Source organism: Medicago truncatula, chromosome 2 (assembly GCF_003473485.1).
Source record: "Medicago truncatula cultivar Jemalong A17 chromosome 2, MtrunA17r5.0-ANR, whole genome shotgun sequence".
Taxonomy (NCBI): domain Eukaryota; kingdom Viridiplantae; phylum Streptophyta; class Magnoliopsida; order Fabales; family Fabaceae; genus Medicago; species Medicago truncatula.
This window is the reverse complement of record NC_053043.1, coordinates 47,722,644-47,736,487: the sequence shown is the minus strand read 5'-3', so window position 1 is coordinate 47,736,487 and position 13,844 is coordinate 47,722,644. Positions and strand designations below refer to the sequence as shown.

Sequence of the window (13,844 nt, the reverse complement as noted above, 5' to 3'; positions counted from 1 at the left end):
TAGTGCAGAATTGAGGTGTACATTGTAAGTTCTGACTTGTTTCTGCAGAGCAAAACATGGTACCTCTCAACGAAGGTATGCTTATCTATCAAGTAACTTTTAAGAAAAATACTGTTTTTTACTTCCAAGTCTTCTAACCATATAACTGCTGTTATTTTCTTTGATGTATTACTGCCATTTCTTAGTTCTGTTTTCATTCTGATGTTCTTTTCCTTTTTCTTTTCTCATGATTAGTAGAAAATTTGTGTTTCATAAAAACAAGATTGTCATGCTATATAACATCTAGGAAGTGAATTGTACATTAATATATGAAATAAAAACTCAAATGGAGAAAGAGAAATAGAAAAGGAAAATTTCAATGCATATTTTTCAACAGGTCTAAGAGTGGATTACATATACTACCACAAGACACCTTTTGGACATTTTGCTTAAGCAGGAACCCAAGCTGATAAAGCATTTAAAATGCGTCCCTTCCATCCCTGCAAAACCCACTTACCATCCACATCGACTACAAAATCTTTATGGTATTCCTCCTTCACGATTGTTTTCGTTTCATTCACTAAATCCGAATCCAACCTGATTTGCTTGAACCCAGCTCTCTTATTCCTGACCTGCCACTGCTTGTAGGTCTCAGGCCTTTCAACCCTTTCTGCACCCTCACAAGCTATAACATTTATGGCATCTCTTCCAAACAACCCTCTCTCAAGCATCGACCTCTGCATGTCTTCACGAGGCACGTTAGCCTCAAACATATCAAACAACGATGAGAAGTGGTAGAGTGCTTCCTTAAACCGAGTCGGGAAAAACGGTGCGCTATAACTTCCATTGGCAACTCCATGGAAGAAGACTTTTGGATTAATCTTCCTGATCAGCTTCAACACAGCTTCTCTTGGACAATTCAATGCCACAGTTTCATCAGGAAGGTTCTTCAGTCTGTACAAACAGCTAACAAGAGTTATTTCATTCCTGTCTATCTTTAGATCCTCGAGACAGACGGTTTCCCATTTCTGTGCAATGAAGTTGTATTCAAATGGTACATTGAACTTCTTGCAGTATTTTGCTAGACGCCGTCCGGTTTCCTCCACCCTTTCTGTAGGTCTAAATCCTGGTTGAGGAAGCTCAATTCCTGTAATTCGAAGCTTTGGAGGACCACCAGGTCTTAATGATAGTCTTCTGACGAGGCACGGCCACTGGAAACCATAGCAAATTCCAAAATCAATAACATGAACGCTGCTCTCGTTCTTCACTATTTTGAAAATCGTTTTGGTTAGCAAAGTATTTGTCACTCTCTGCAAAGGAGACGCGGTAACAAATAGTTTGTAAGCTTTCAACATATCTCCAGCAGTTGCCACATCAAGAGGCTGATATGATGGCGTCTCAGCAGCCAATCTTATCTCAAGACCATTAGCAAAGTAATGAGCTAAACGTTGGAGTCCATCGCCGAAAGGCGAAGAGTGATGCCTAATCTGTTTGAGTAGCTCATCTGTATTCCTTTGATCGTAGCTCGCCACAGCTTGTGCACATTGATTTAGCATGGTCCACAAATCCACAGCCGCGGCATTGTTTGTCGTAGATGCTTTCTTCAAACGCGAATGTGTTTCCTTTGCCTTTCCTCCTGAATCAACATTATGTGATGCTTGTTGGTATTGAGTGAGAGTCTTTCCTTTCTGATAAAGCAGTACCTCATCTAAAATCTCTGGTGGCTCTAATTCATCAGAGAGAATAGCTGAAACCTTGCTACCTCTTCCCTCTTGTTCATTACAAGTATCATTATCTCTATCCATCTTACGACTTCTTTTTTCTGGTACTGTTGAAGGTAAAACTTCTTCCAACGTCACTGGTTGAATGTCATTCCAACTCCAAGTTCCGTTGTGAAAATGGTTAGCACCTTGTGTCTCGATGACAACTGGATCAGCTTCTGTCAAGTCATAGTAGTTTTTTTCTATTAAAGGACTTTTTAGTTGTATGGGAAAAGATTCGAATTCGACGACATGATTGACCCAGTTAGATTCATATGAGTTATCAGCGATGCAGCTGCTGCCATTTCTCTCAAAACTAGCAGCGCAATTGAAATTTCCATCTGGGTCAGTGCTATCATTCGGTGAAGGCTGGTTATGGCCAAGAACATCATAGAAGGACTTTTCAGCAGCCTGAAGTCTTAAACATTCCTGCAACATGCAAGGTTTTTGCTCCAAGTCATCTTCTTCATCCATGAGGATGTCATTTATGTATCTTAGGATGTTATTGGAATATCTTGTCGGTTCCAAGAATTGTCCATTTGAGCTTGTGCCAGAAGAAGAAGGTGAAGATGGTGAATCTTCTAATTCAAACCCATTTGTTACTTGGTTTACTGAGTTTGGAACACTAAAATCTTGCAGAAAGGTGTTTGGAGAAAGCATATTGAAACAAGGCTAATATCAAAATTGAAACAAAAAATTCAGACTCTTACAATATATGTTTTGGAAGATTGTGTCTGAGAAGCCAAGAATATTCATCTGATTAGGAAAACTTTGATGAATCAACTAAAACATAGACAGAACAAAAACAGAAGCAGGAAAAGATAGCATAGTTGATTGATATATTTGATAACAGCAAGAAAATAAGATTCATAAAACTACATAGCCGACTCTATTTTGGATGATAATAATGATTTTGATATTTAGAATAGAACAAAGAAGAATGAATTAGAGTAAAAATATTGTAGACACTAGTGAATATAACCGTGGACAAACCTAGGAAAAGTTGCTATCTAACAACTGAAGAGGAGCTAACATTGTTTGATGAATTGGAGTCACAGCTTTGTTATATAGAATTCATAAATGATTCTTTCTTTGTACTAAGGAAGATGCTAGGAAGGAGTATCATAGCCGCCAATCCCTCTTTCTTATTATTTTATCTTATGATGATATATGATATGATATTATATCGTAATAATACCAGATTGATTGATAAGTGCTGGGTGATCTAGTCTTTGATTTTTCATGTTTTAGAAATATATGAAATAATATGAAGTGGTCAAACATGTGCAAGAGTCAGATGCAGGTTTTCCCTTGTTCCCCAAGTCATTCGTCACAACCTGTTATTATTATATCAATATATAAATCATTTGAAGTACTAACTTCTGTTTTGAATTCAATGTGAATGCATTAAAATGTGATCAATGTTTTTGTTGGTCCCATGTTTCCATTCCATGATGGAACAATAAGACTTGTTCTCTAATCTACATACATCTTTTTAACACTTGACAACAACAACAGATCATATCATAGACATAAAAATAAATTCCAATGAAAACAAATTCATTTTTCAATACAAAATTAGTATGTGTTGGTTCACTATTCCTTTTGAAACTTCAATCTACCATTCAAAACACCTTTTGGACATTTTGCTTAAGCAGGAACCCAAGCAGATAAAGCATACAAAATACGTCCTTTCCATCCCTTCAAAACCCATTTACAATCCACATCGACTACAAAATCTTTATGGTATTCCTTCTTCACCATTGCTTTGGTTTCATTCACCAAATCAGAATCCAACCTGATTTGCTTGAACCCAGCTCTCTTGTTCCTGACCTGCCACTGCTTGTAGGTCTCAGGCCTTTCGACCCTCTCGGCACCCTCACAAGCTATAACATTTATAGCATCCCTTCCAAACAACCCTCTCTCAAGCATTGACCTCTGCGTGTCTTCACGAGGCACATTAGCCTCAAACATATCAAACAACGATGAGAAGTGGTAGAGTGCTTCCTTAAACCGAGTCAGGAAAAACGGTGCGTTATAACTTCCATTGGCAACTCCATGGAAGAAGACTTTTGGATTAATCTTCCTGATCAGCTTCAACACAGCTTCTCTTGGACAATTCAATGCCACAGTTTCATCAGGAAGGTTCTTCAGTCTGTACAAACAGCTAACAAGAGTTATTTCATTCCTGTCTATCTTTAGATCCTTGAGACGGATGGTTTCCCATTTCTGTGCAATGAAGTTGTATTCAAATGGTACATTGAACTTCTTGCAGTAGTTTGCTAGACGCCGTCCGGTTTCCTCCACCCTTTCTGCAGGTCTAAATCCTCGCTGAGGAAGCTCAATTCCTGTAATTCGAAGCTTCGGAGGACCACCAGGTCTTAATGATAGTTTTCTGACGAGGCACGGCCACTGGAAACCATAGCAAATTCCAAAATCAATAACATGAACGCTGCTCTCGTTCTTCACTATTTTGAAAATCGTTTTGGTTAGCAAAGCATTTGTCATTCTCTGCAAAGGAGACGCAGTAACAAATAGTTTGTAAGCTTTCAACATATCTCCAGCAGTTGCCACATAAAGAGGCTGATATGATGGCGTCTCGGCAGCCAATCTTATCTCAAGACCATTAGCAAAGTAATGAGCTAAACGTTGGAGTCCATCGCCGAAAGGCGAAGAGTGTTGCCTAATCTGTTTGAGTAGCTCATCTGTATTCCTTTGATCGTAGCTCGCCACAGCTTGTGCACATTGATTAAGCATGGTCCACAAATCCACAGCCGCGACATTTTTCGTAGTAGATGCTTTCTTCAAAAGCGAATGTGTTTCCTTTTCCTTTCCTCCTGAATCATAATTATAAGATGCTTGTTGGTGTTGAGTGAGAGTCTTTCCTGTCTGATAAAGCAGTACCTCATCTAAAATCTCTGGTGGCTCTAATTCATCAGAGAAAATAGCTGAAACCTTGCTAGCTCTTCCTTCTTGTTCATTACAAGTACCATTATCATTATCCATCTTATGACTTCTTTTTTCTGGTACTGTTGAAGGTGAAACTTCTTTCACCGTCACTGGCTGAATGTCATTCCAACTCCAAGTTCCGTTGCAAAAATGTTTATCACCTCGTGTCTCAATGACAACTGGATCAGCTTCTGTCAAGTCATCGTAGTTTTTTTCTATTAAAGGAGTTTGTAGTTGTATGGAAGAAGAGTCGAATTCGACGACATGGTTGACCCAATTAGATTCATATGAGTTATCAGTGGTGTAGCTGCTGCCATTTCTCTCAAAACTAGCATCGTGATCGAAATTTCCATCTGGGTCAGTGCTATCATTTGGTGAAGGCTGGTTATGGCCAAGAACATCATAGAAGGACTTTTCAGCAGCCTGAAGTCTTAAACATTCCTGCAACATGCAGGGTTTTTGCTCCAGGTCATCTTCTTCATCCATGAGGATGTCATTTATGTATCTTAGAATGTTATTGGAATATCTTGTCGTTTCCAAGGATTCTCCATTTGAGCTTGTGCCAGAAGAAGAAGGTGAAGACGGTGAATCTTCTAATTCAAACCCATTTGTTACTTGGTTTACTGAGTTTGGAACACTAAAATCTTGCAGAAAGGTGTTAGGAGAAAGCATATTGAAACAAGGCTAATATCAAAATTGAAACAAAAAACTCAGACTCTTACAATATATGTTTTGGAAGATTGTGTCTCAGAAGCCAAAAATATTCATCTGATTAGGAAAACTTTGATGAATCAACTAAACCATAGACAGAACAAAAACAGAAGTAGGAAAAGATAGCATAGTTGATTGATATATTTGATAACAGCAAGAAACAAGATTCACAAAACTAAATAGACGACTCTATTTTTGGATGATAATAATGATGATGATATAATAGAACAAAGAAGAATGAATTAGAGTAAAAATATTGTAGACACTAGTGAATATAACTTCGGACAAACCTAGGAAAAGTTGCTATCCAACAACTCTGAAGAGGAAAATTGTTTGATGACTTGGAGTCACAACTTTGTTATATAGAATTAGAATATAGAATTCATAAATGATTCTTTCTTTGTACTGAGGAAGCTGCTAGGAAGGAGTATCATAGCCGCCAACCCCTCTTTCTTATTATCTTATCTTGTGATAATACATGATATGATATTCTATAATATATAAAACAGGAATTAGTGATAAGTGCTGTGTGATCTAGAGTTTGATTTTTCATGTTCTAAAAATATATGAAATATGTAACAACTCAGTAAATCAACAAAGATGAAAATGTGAAATACTCAAGTTGTATTCAATAACCTTGGATTAAAACAGTACAATGAGGTACAATTGTTGGACTGATAAATGAAAGGTAAAAGAAGGATAACAATGCTATAGCCAAGTACAAGACTAATAGCAACCAGAAGAGCACTGAGCTCACAGAGAGAAGAGAGTGATTCCAATCATTTTTGTAGACACTTTTCTTGCTCATCATTTCTTCCTTTTATAGAGGGTTCAAAGAATACTTTCTCTTAGCTTTTTTCCCTTAATTGTTGGATCAATTGACACATGTCCATTTTCACTAACCAATTTGTTAATCCCACTTTGATGACTTGGCTTTTCTTCTATTGGTATCATAACAAAATAATATGAAGTGGTCAATCAGATGCAGGTGCACCCTTGTTCCCCAAGTCATTCGTCAAAACCTGTTATTATATCAATATATAAATCATTTGAAGTACTAAATTCAGTTTTGAATTCATGGGAAAATGTATTAAAATGTGATCAATGTATTCATTGGTCCCATGATTCCATTCCATGATGGAATAGTAAGACTTGTCCTCTAATCTACATACATCTTTTTAACACTTGACAACAACAAAAACAGATCATATTATAAACATAAAAATAAATTCCAATGAAAACAAATTCATTTTTCAATACAAAATTAGCATGTGTTGGTTCACTATCCCTTCTGAAACTTCAGTCAACCATTCAAAACACTTTTTGGACATTTTGCTTAGGCAGGAACCCAAGCAGATAAAGCATTCAAAATGCGTCCTTTCCATCCCTGCAAAACCCACTTACCATCGACATCAACTACAAAATCTTTATGGTATTCCTTCTTCACCATTGCTTTGGTTTCATTCACTAAATCAGAATCAAACCTGATTTGCCTGAACCCAGCTCTTTTGTTCCTGACCTGCCATTGCTTGTAGGTCTCAGGCCTTTCGACCCTCTCGGCACCCTCACAAGCTATAACATTTATAGCATCCCTTCCAAACAACCCTCTCTCAAGCATCAACCTTTGCGGGTCTTCGCAAGGCACGTTAGCCTCAAACATATCAAACAACGATGAGAAGTGGTAGAGTGCTTCCTTAAACCGAGTCAGGAAAAACGGTGCACTATAACTTCCATTGACAACTCCATGGAAGAAGATTTTCGGATTAATCTTCCTGATGAGGTTCAACAATTCTTCTCTTGGACAATTCACTGCTACAGTTTCATCAGGCAGGTTCTTCATTCTGTATAAACAGCTAACAAGAGTTACTTCATTCCTGTCTATCTTTAGATCCTCGAGCCGGATAGTTTCCCATTTCTGTGCAATGCAGTTGTATTCAAATGGTACATTGAACTTCTTGCAGTAGTTCTCTAAACGCCTTCCTGTTTCCTCTGCCCTTTCTGCAGGCCTAAATCCTGGCTGAGGAAGCTCAATTCCCGTAATTCGAAGCTTTGCAGGACCACCAGGTCTCATTGAAAGTTTTTTGATTAGGCATGGCCACTGGAAACCATAGCAAATTCCAAAATCAATAATATGAACACTGCTCTCATTCTTCACTAAGCTGTAAATTGTATTGGTTAACAACATATTTGTCATTCTCTGCAAAGGAGATGAGGTAACGAATAGTTTGTAAGCTTTCAACATATCTCCAGCAGTTACTACATCAAGCGGCATATACGATGGAATCTCGGCAGCAAATCTTATCTCAAGACCATTAGCAAAGTAATGAGCTAACCGCTGAAGTCCATCCCCAAAAGGCGAAGAGTGTTTCCTAATCTGCTTGAGTAGCTCATTTGTATTCCTTTGATCATAGCTTGCCACGGCCTGTGCACATTGAGTTAGCATAGTCCACAAATCCACAACTGTGGCATTGTTCGTAGTAGATACTTTCTTCGATCGCGAACGTGCTGCCTTTGCCTTTTCTCCTGAATCAACAGTCTGTGATGCTTGTTGGTGTTGAGTTAGTGTCCTTCCTTGCTGACAAAGAAGTACCTCATCTAAGATCTCTGGTGGTTCTAATTCATCAGAAAAGATAGCTGAAATCTTGCTACCTCTTCCCTCTTGTTCATTACTAGTATCATCGTTATCATCCATCGCATGACTTCTCTTTTCTCTTGGTACTAATGAAGCTGAAACCTCTTCAACCATCACTGGCTGAATTTCATTCCAACTCCAAGTTCCATTCTGAAAATGGTTAGCAGCTTGTTGCTCATTGACCACTGGATCAGGTTGTGCCACACCATAGTAGTTTTGCTCTACTAAAGGAGTTTGTAGTTCTAAGTAAGAAGAGTCAAATTCGCCAACAAGGTTAACCGAATCAGACTCACATGAATTATCAGTGGTGCAGCTGCTGCCGTTGCTCTCAAAACTAACAGTGCGGCCGAAATTCCCATCTAGGTCAGTGCTACCATCTGGTGAAGGATTGTTATTGCCAAGAACATCATAGAAGGATTTTTCAGCAGCTTTGAGTCTTAAACATTCCTGCAACATACAAGGTTCGCGCTCCAAGTCATATTCTTCATCCATGAGGATGTCACTTATGTATCTGAGGAATGGATTGGAATATCTATCCGCTGCATACTGGGGATCTTCATCTGAGCTTATGACAGAAGAAGGTGAAAATGATGATTCTTCCAACTCAAACCCATTTGTTACATGGTTCAATGAGTTAGGAACACTAAAATCTTGCAGAAAGGTGTTAGGAGGAAGCATGTTGAATAAAACCAAACTTGAACCAAAAGATTCAGACTCTTATAATTAGATGTTTTGGAAGATTGTTTTGCTCCTGAGAAGCCTAGAATATATATGACTAGGAAAATTTTGATGAATCAATGAAACCAAAGACAGAACAAGAACATAAACAAGAAAAATTAGTTAGAATTGTTGGATGATTTGGAAAAGCCTAGGAAAAGTTGATATCTAACAAGTGAAGAGGAACTAGCATTGTTGGATGATTTGGAGTCATACTCTTTGTTATATATAAATTATTATTCATAAATGATTCTTTCTTTTGTACTAAGGAAGCTGCTAGGAAGGAAGGGTATCATAGCCGCCAGCCCTTTTTCTATTATTATTTTATTTTTGTAATATATGATATGATAATAATACAGGATCGAGTATGTGCTAAGTATATATATGTATATGACTATCAGTAGCTGTTACTGTCACACATACACGAGAGATAAGTGCTTTGTGATCTAGTCTTTGATTTTTCCATGTCCTATATAAATAAATAAAAGTATAAGATAATATAAAGTGGTCAAACATGTGCACGTGTCAGATGCAGGTGAGTCCTTGTTCCCCAAGTCATTTGTCACACTCGATTACTATTACTATATATCAATATAATATCAGTATATCATGTGGAGTACTAACTTCAGCTTTGAATTCAATGTGAATGCATTTGTATGTGATGAATATATTTTCTTGGGTCCAATGATTCCATTCCATGATGGAGCAGTAGTAAAACTTGTCATCTGATCTACATACATCTTTTTAACACTTGACACTAACAACGTATCATAGCAGCATAGACATAAAAAGAAATTTCAATGGAAACTTTTTTATTCAAAATTAGTTAGTTTGTGTGTGTAGGTTGACTATTCCTTTTGAAATTTCAACCAACATGTCCCCTTGATGGTTTAATTCATTGCATGACTCGTCCAGATACATGCCCCTCCTAGTACCATATATGTTTTTTTGTCCTCACTTGCTCTTTTTGTTTTGATTATCCTTTTTCATGCTAATGATAATGATTTCTCATCTTGACTAGTCCTCCCAAGTAACACTCGTTTGAACGAAGACAAAGCTTTGAAAAAAACAACATACAATTCTAGTATATTTTTTGGTGACAACTTGTATACCCATTTGACGTGGCTGGGTATTTGTACCCATGACCTTTTAAGTCGGTTAAAAGGTCAACTGATGTCATAAGATTTTTTTATTTTTTTTAGAGGTTTGCTCTGATACCAGAGTTTGAACAGAGTACGGAAGTCTTTTTTCATGGACAAATTTAAATTCTTTTGTCTAATTTTTCAAGTTGTAAAGACAACTCTGCTACTGAGTTTTGTCATTTACTTAACTCTTTTTGTTCTGAGATTTCAAAATCTTTTTTAGGTGACATTACTCTAAGGCTTTGACTCCTGAATAATGATTTTTCTGTTTCTTCAAACAGATATTTCTCAGCTTCTATCAAAGAGAAACTATTTCTTGCTAAATTTCTAAATATTGGTGACTTTAGGGTAACTAAAGGTGTAAATAATTCATCAATATGAATTGTATTTTTTCCTATAAATTCTATGCTATGGTGTGAATTACTCAAAGCATAATTAATTCTATAATAGATTGTAAAAGGATGATTATCTTTTTTCATAAAATTCGAGTTTTTCAACTTATAATGAAAAACTATAGATCTATCTAGATCTTTATCTTTTAGGGATAACCCCATTTGTAAATTTATATCAAATTTAATTTTTCCATATTTTAAATTACATTTTCCTTGTGCAATTGTTGCTTGTTTTTTTTGTCTAAAATCATAGAGTCTTCTAGGGCTATTTCTAGAGGTGAATCAATACCTTTCATAAAAGTACTTTTGATTAAAATTTGAATGGTTGATATATGAATATAACCAATTTTACTTTTTTCTTTTTCAGAAAATGTTTCAATTCTTTTTTCAATTTGAGTCTTATCTATGGTAGATATGACTATGTTTCCTTGAGTAGTTTCAATCGGAATCGCTTCTTCTCCAATCATTATTCCAAATTTCAAAATATTTTTTCTTGAGAAAAATTCTTTGAATTTATTGAACTTTCTTTTGAAGTTTTCTTCAGCAGTTAAAGATAAATCTGCTTCTTCTATCTTATTATCTATTATGTTATCAGCATAATAACTAGATGTTCCTTCAAAGTATGAAACCTCAGTCATATTCTATAATGCTTATCATGCCAATAATATGATATTAAAAAGTAAATTTTGAATTTAATAAAGATATATTCATACCTGATTTGATCTTTGGGATTTTATTGATGTTTTTGGTTTTGTTGTAGTTTGATATAATCTTCTGAGCGATTATATTTTGATTTGGGTGATCCCTCCAGAGTATTACCTCAAGGATCTAGCTCCTCCAGAGTCTTATCTCAAGAGCTACTTCTATAAAAACAAGTTTTTATAGGAACGAAATACTTAGTAGTATTGAACTTCAATATTCGTTGATTACAAATGAGCTTCGAGGCTCTTATTTATAGTGAAAAAGGGCTCACAAATTGTTCACATGTCCCTTTCTCGATAGCTAATAAAGACAAACATGTAAAGAAAAAGACATACAATAATGTACATAATTATCTCCTAAGTGGTCCCCATCTGACTCAGATGTGATAAGGTACCACTGTACACTTTGGTCTACTACATGACGCGTGGCTTAATGATTGATTCTTCATTGTTGTTTTCTGCCGACGTTTTCTTTGGACAGTTTTTGCACACGTGTCCTTTGAAATATGTACCAAAATACCTACAGCATTCTTCCTGTATGGCTCGTGGTAATTTTTCATGATCATTTTTTAACTGATCTATTTTTTCTTCAAAATCTTTTTTTCCGCTCTGACATCCTTGTCTTTTGCTGGTTTTCTGGAGTCGCTGTATACAACTATTGAGGCGTCTTCATAGACTACTCTGTAGTTTATTTGCTGTGTTAATCTGGAGATCTTTTGATGCATGTTTTTCATTTGATTGACATATACGGCTGGTTTCCATTCGGTGCTTTCTCTACTCATGACTGGATACTCTTTGTTTGAGATTCCAATCTTGATTAGATATAATGGTTTTGAGATAAGATCCGAGGTAACTTCATCATACCAAGGATATGTAGAGTCAATCTGAAGAAAGATCTCTTTTCCTTTGGCAAACAAATTGTTGAACTTTTGTGCGAAATTTTGTAACTCATTTGGAAGGAACTTGAGTTCTCCAAATGTTTTTCCTGGTTGTTCTTCCAGATATATGGTGTGAATTAAACCATTCTGAAAGAAAGATAGACATGTGGTGCTGTCTATTCCTGGTAATATGACTGCTTTGGTACATCCAAATCTACTGATTGGGTAGAAGCATTCAGTGGTGAATTCTTCTACATAGTTGTTTATCTATTTCCATCTGAGACTAAACTCCATATAAGTTGGATCAGTTATTTGGAAATTCTTTTGATGTTCGAGCTGACGGATTTTGTCAATTGACATCTTCTTTTTAGACTCCATTGTTGGAGATCTTTGGAGGTTTTTCGCTATTGTAACCTCTTTGTATGAACCGTCAAGTGCATGTTCAGCTTCTTTCATCGTCTTGTAGCCTTTGTGGCGTACATTCTTACCGATGATATGTTGTTTTGCAATTGCCCATTTTCTGTAGATGCCCTTCATTGGACCGTCGAAAATGACATATGCTTCAAACTTTCCCATATCATTATCTACGAGATCGCTTATTTGGATGGTTGAACCATTTTTTCTTGCTTCATCTTCTTCTTCAACTTCTTCAGCCCATGATTTTTTGCTGTCTGAGGTTGTTTCTGAAGTTAGTGCTGAAGATTTTGATTTCTGATCTTCAGTTGTTGAGCTCCAACCACTAGGTGTTATTGACTCAATGGGGTTTTTTGATTCCTCTGGAGCTATGTACTTTACATAATAGTTGTATTTTCCAGAATCTTGACCTAGCAAGTCCCAGTTTTCGTCATCTTTAGGAACTTCATCTGAATTTGTTGTCATGCTTTGTAAGCTTTTTAGCATGATCATCATCTCCCCCCTCTCGTCAGAGACCTTTTTTCTTCTAGCTTCTAAGGTGGCTAGCTGTTCGTCCTTCTGCTTGATGTTGTTTTGAAGAAGCTTTATGGCTTGCTCCATTCTCTTGTTAATGTATCTGCAAAACTGTTTTGTTCAGATTTTATGTATTGAATGTATGGCTGGAATGATTGTAACTTCATTTGCCATCTAATTAGTCTGTCTTGTCTATGATCAGCTTTAATTTTGTACTTCCAGAAACTTGTGAGATACTTGGAATCTATTCGTAATAAAAATCTTGATGGAAGTAATTCAACTTTCCATTTTTCTAATATTTTTACACATGCCAGAGTTTCCAGTTCCTGAATATGGTATCTGGATTCTGTATCTGTAAACGTACCAGAAATGTATTTGCATAAATGCAATTTTTCATTATCCTTTATCAGGATTTTAGAAGCACTGTAATCAATGCTTTTTATAGTTTGAAGATCTTTCGATTCTTCAATTTCACCTTTCTCATTAAGAGAAAGTTTTTCTTTACCATTAGGTAAAGCTCTCATACAGTCTGCCCAGGTTGTTTGTGATGCATCTGTTTCTACAATCAAAAAATCTTTTATTGTGGGATTGTAGAGTTCAGGCAAAACTTGAATTTTTTCTTTATCAGAATCAGTTTTAGTCCAGGACCAAGGAATTTTTTCTGAAATTTTCTTTTGTAAATGCTTTCTTTCTTTTGCTAAATCTTTGAAAAATCCTTCATTAGCAATATAATTTAAACATCCAAGAAATCTTTGGATTTGCTTTCTATCAGAAAATTCATTTGAAAAAGCTTGTATTTTTTCTTGGGTATGAGGTGCTAAACTTAGTTCCCCATTTTCTTTTAAGATAAGTCCAAGGTATTCTATTTCTTTTTGACAAATTTTTGATTTCTTTTTTGAAATCACAATACCCTTTTCTTTGACTCTTAAAAGAACCATTTCTACATCTTTAAGATGTTGTTCCTTACTTCCTTTTGTGAAAATAAGTATATCATCTATATATGCTAGACATATATGATTCAAACCTTTAAAAGATTGATCCATAAATCTCTGATAT

The 13,844-nt window shown here is 36.0% G+C and overlaps 3 protein-coding genes across 3 annotated transcripts; all 3 read right to left on the bottom strand.

Annotated features, from left to right (window-relative positions):
* Window positions 1-247: 247 nt before the first annotated feature.
* LOC25487898 (scarecrow-like protein 30) lies at window positions 248-2,941 on the bottom strand. Its single transcript, XM_013609964.3, has one exon. It carries the CDS (start codon window positions 2,397-2,399, stop codon window positions 429-431), a length of 1,971 nt encoding a protein of 656 aa, XP_013465418.1. The 5' UTR covers window positions 2,400-2,941; the 3' UTR covers window positions 248-428.
* A 201-nt stretch (window positions 2,942-3,142) lies between these two features.
* LOC25487897 (scarecrow-like protein 11) lies at window positions 3,143-6,291 on the bottom strand. Its single transcript, XM_013609963.3, has one exon. The coding sequence runs from the start codon at window positions 5,358-5,360 to the stop codon at window positions 3,390-3,392; it is 1,971 nt and encodes a 656-aa protein (XP_013465417.1). The 5' UTR covers window positions 5,361-6,291; the 3' UTR covers window positions 3,143-3,389.
* A 175-nt stretch (window positions 6,292-6,466) lies between these two features.
* On the bottom strand, window positions 6,467-9,067 carry LOC25487896 (scarecrow-like protein 30). Its single transcript, XM_013609962.3, has one exon. The coding sequence runs from the start codon at window positions 8,707-8,709 to the stop codon at window positions 6,736-6,738; it is 1,974 nt and encodes a 657-aa protein (XP_013465416.2). The 5' UTR covers window positions 8,710-9,067; the 3' UTR covers window positions 6,467-6,735.
* Window positions 9,068-13,844: the final 4,777 nt, after the last annotated feature.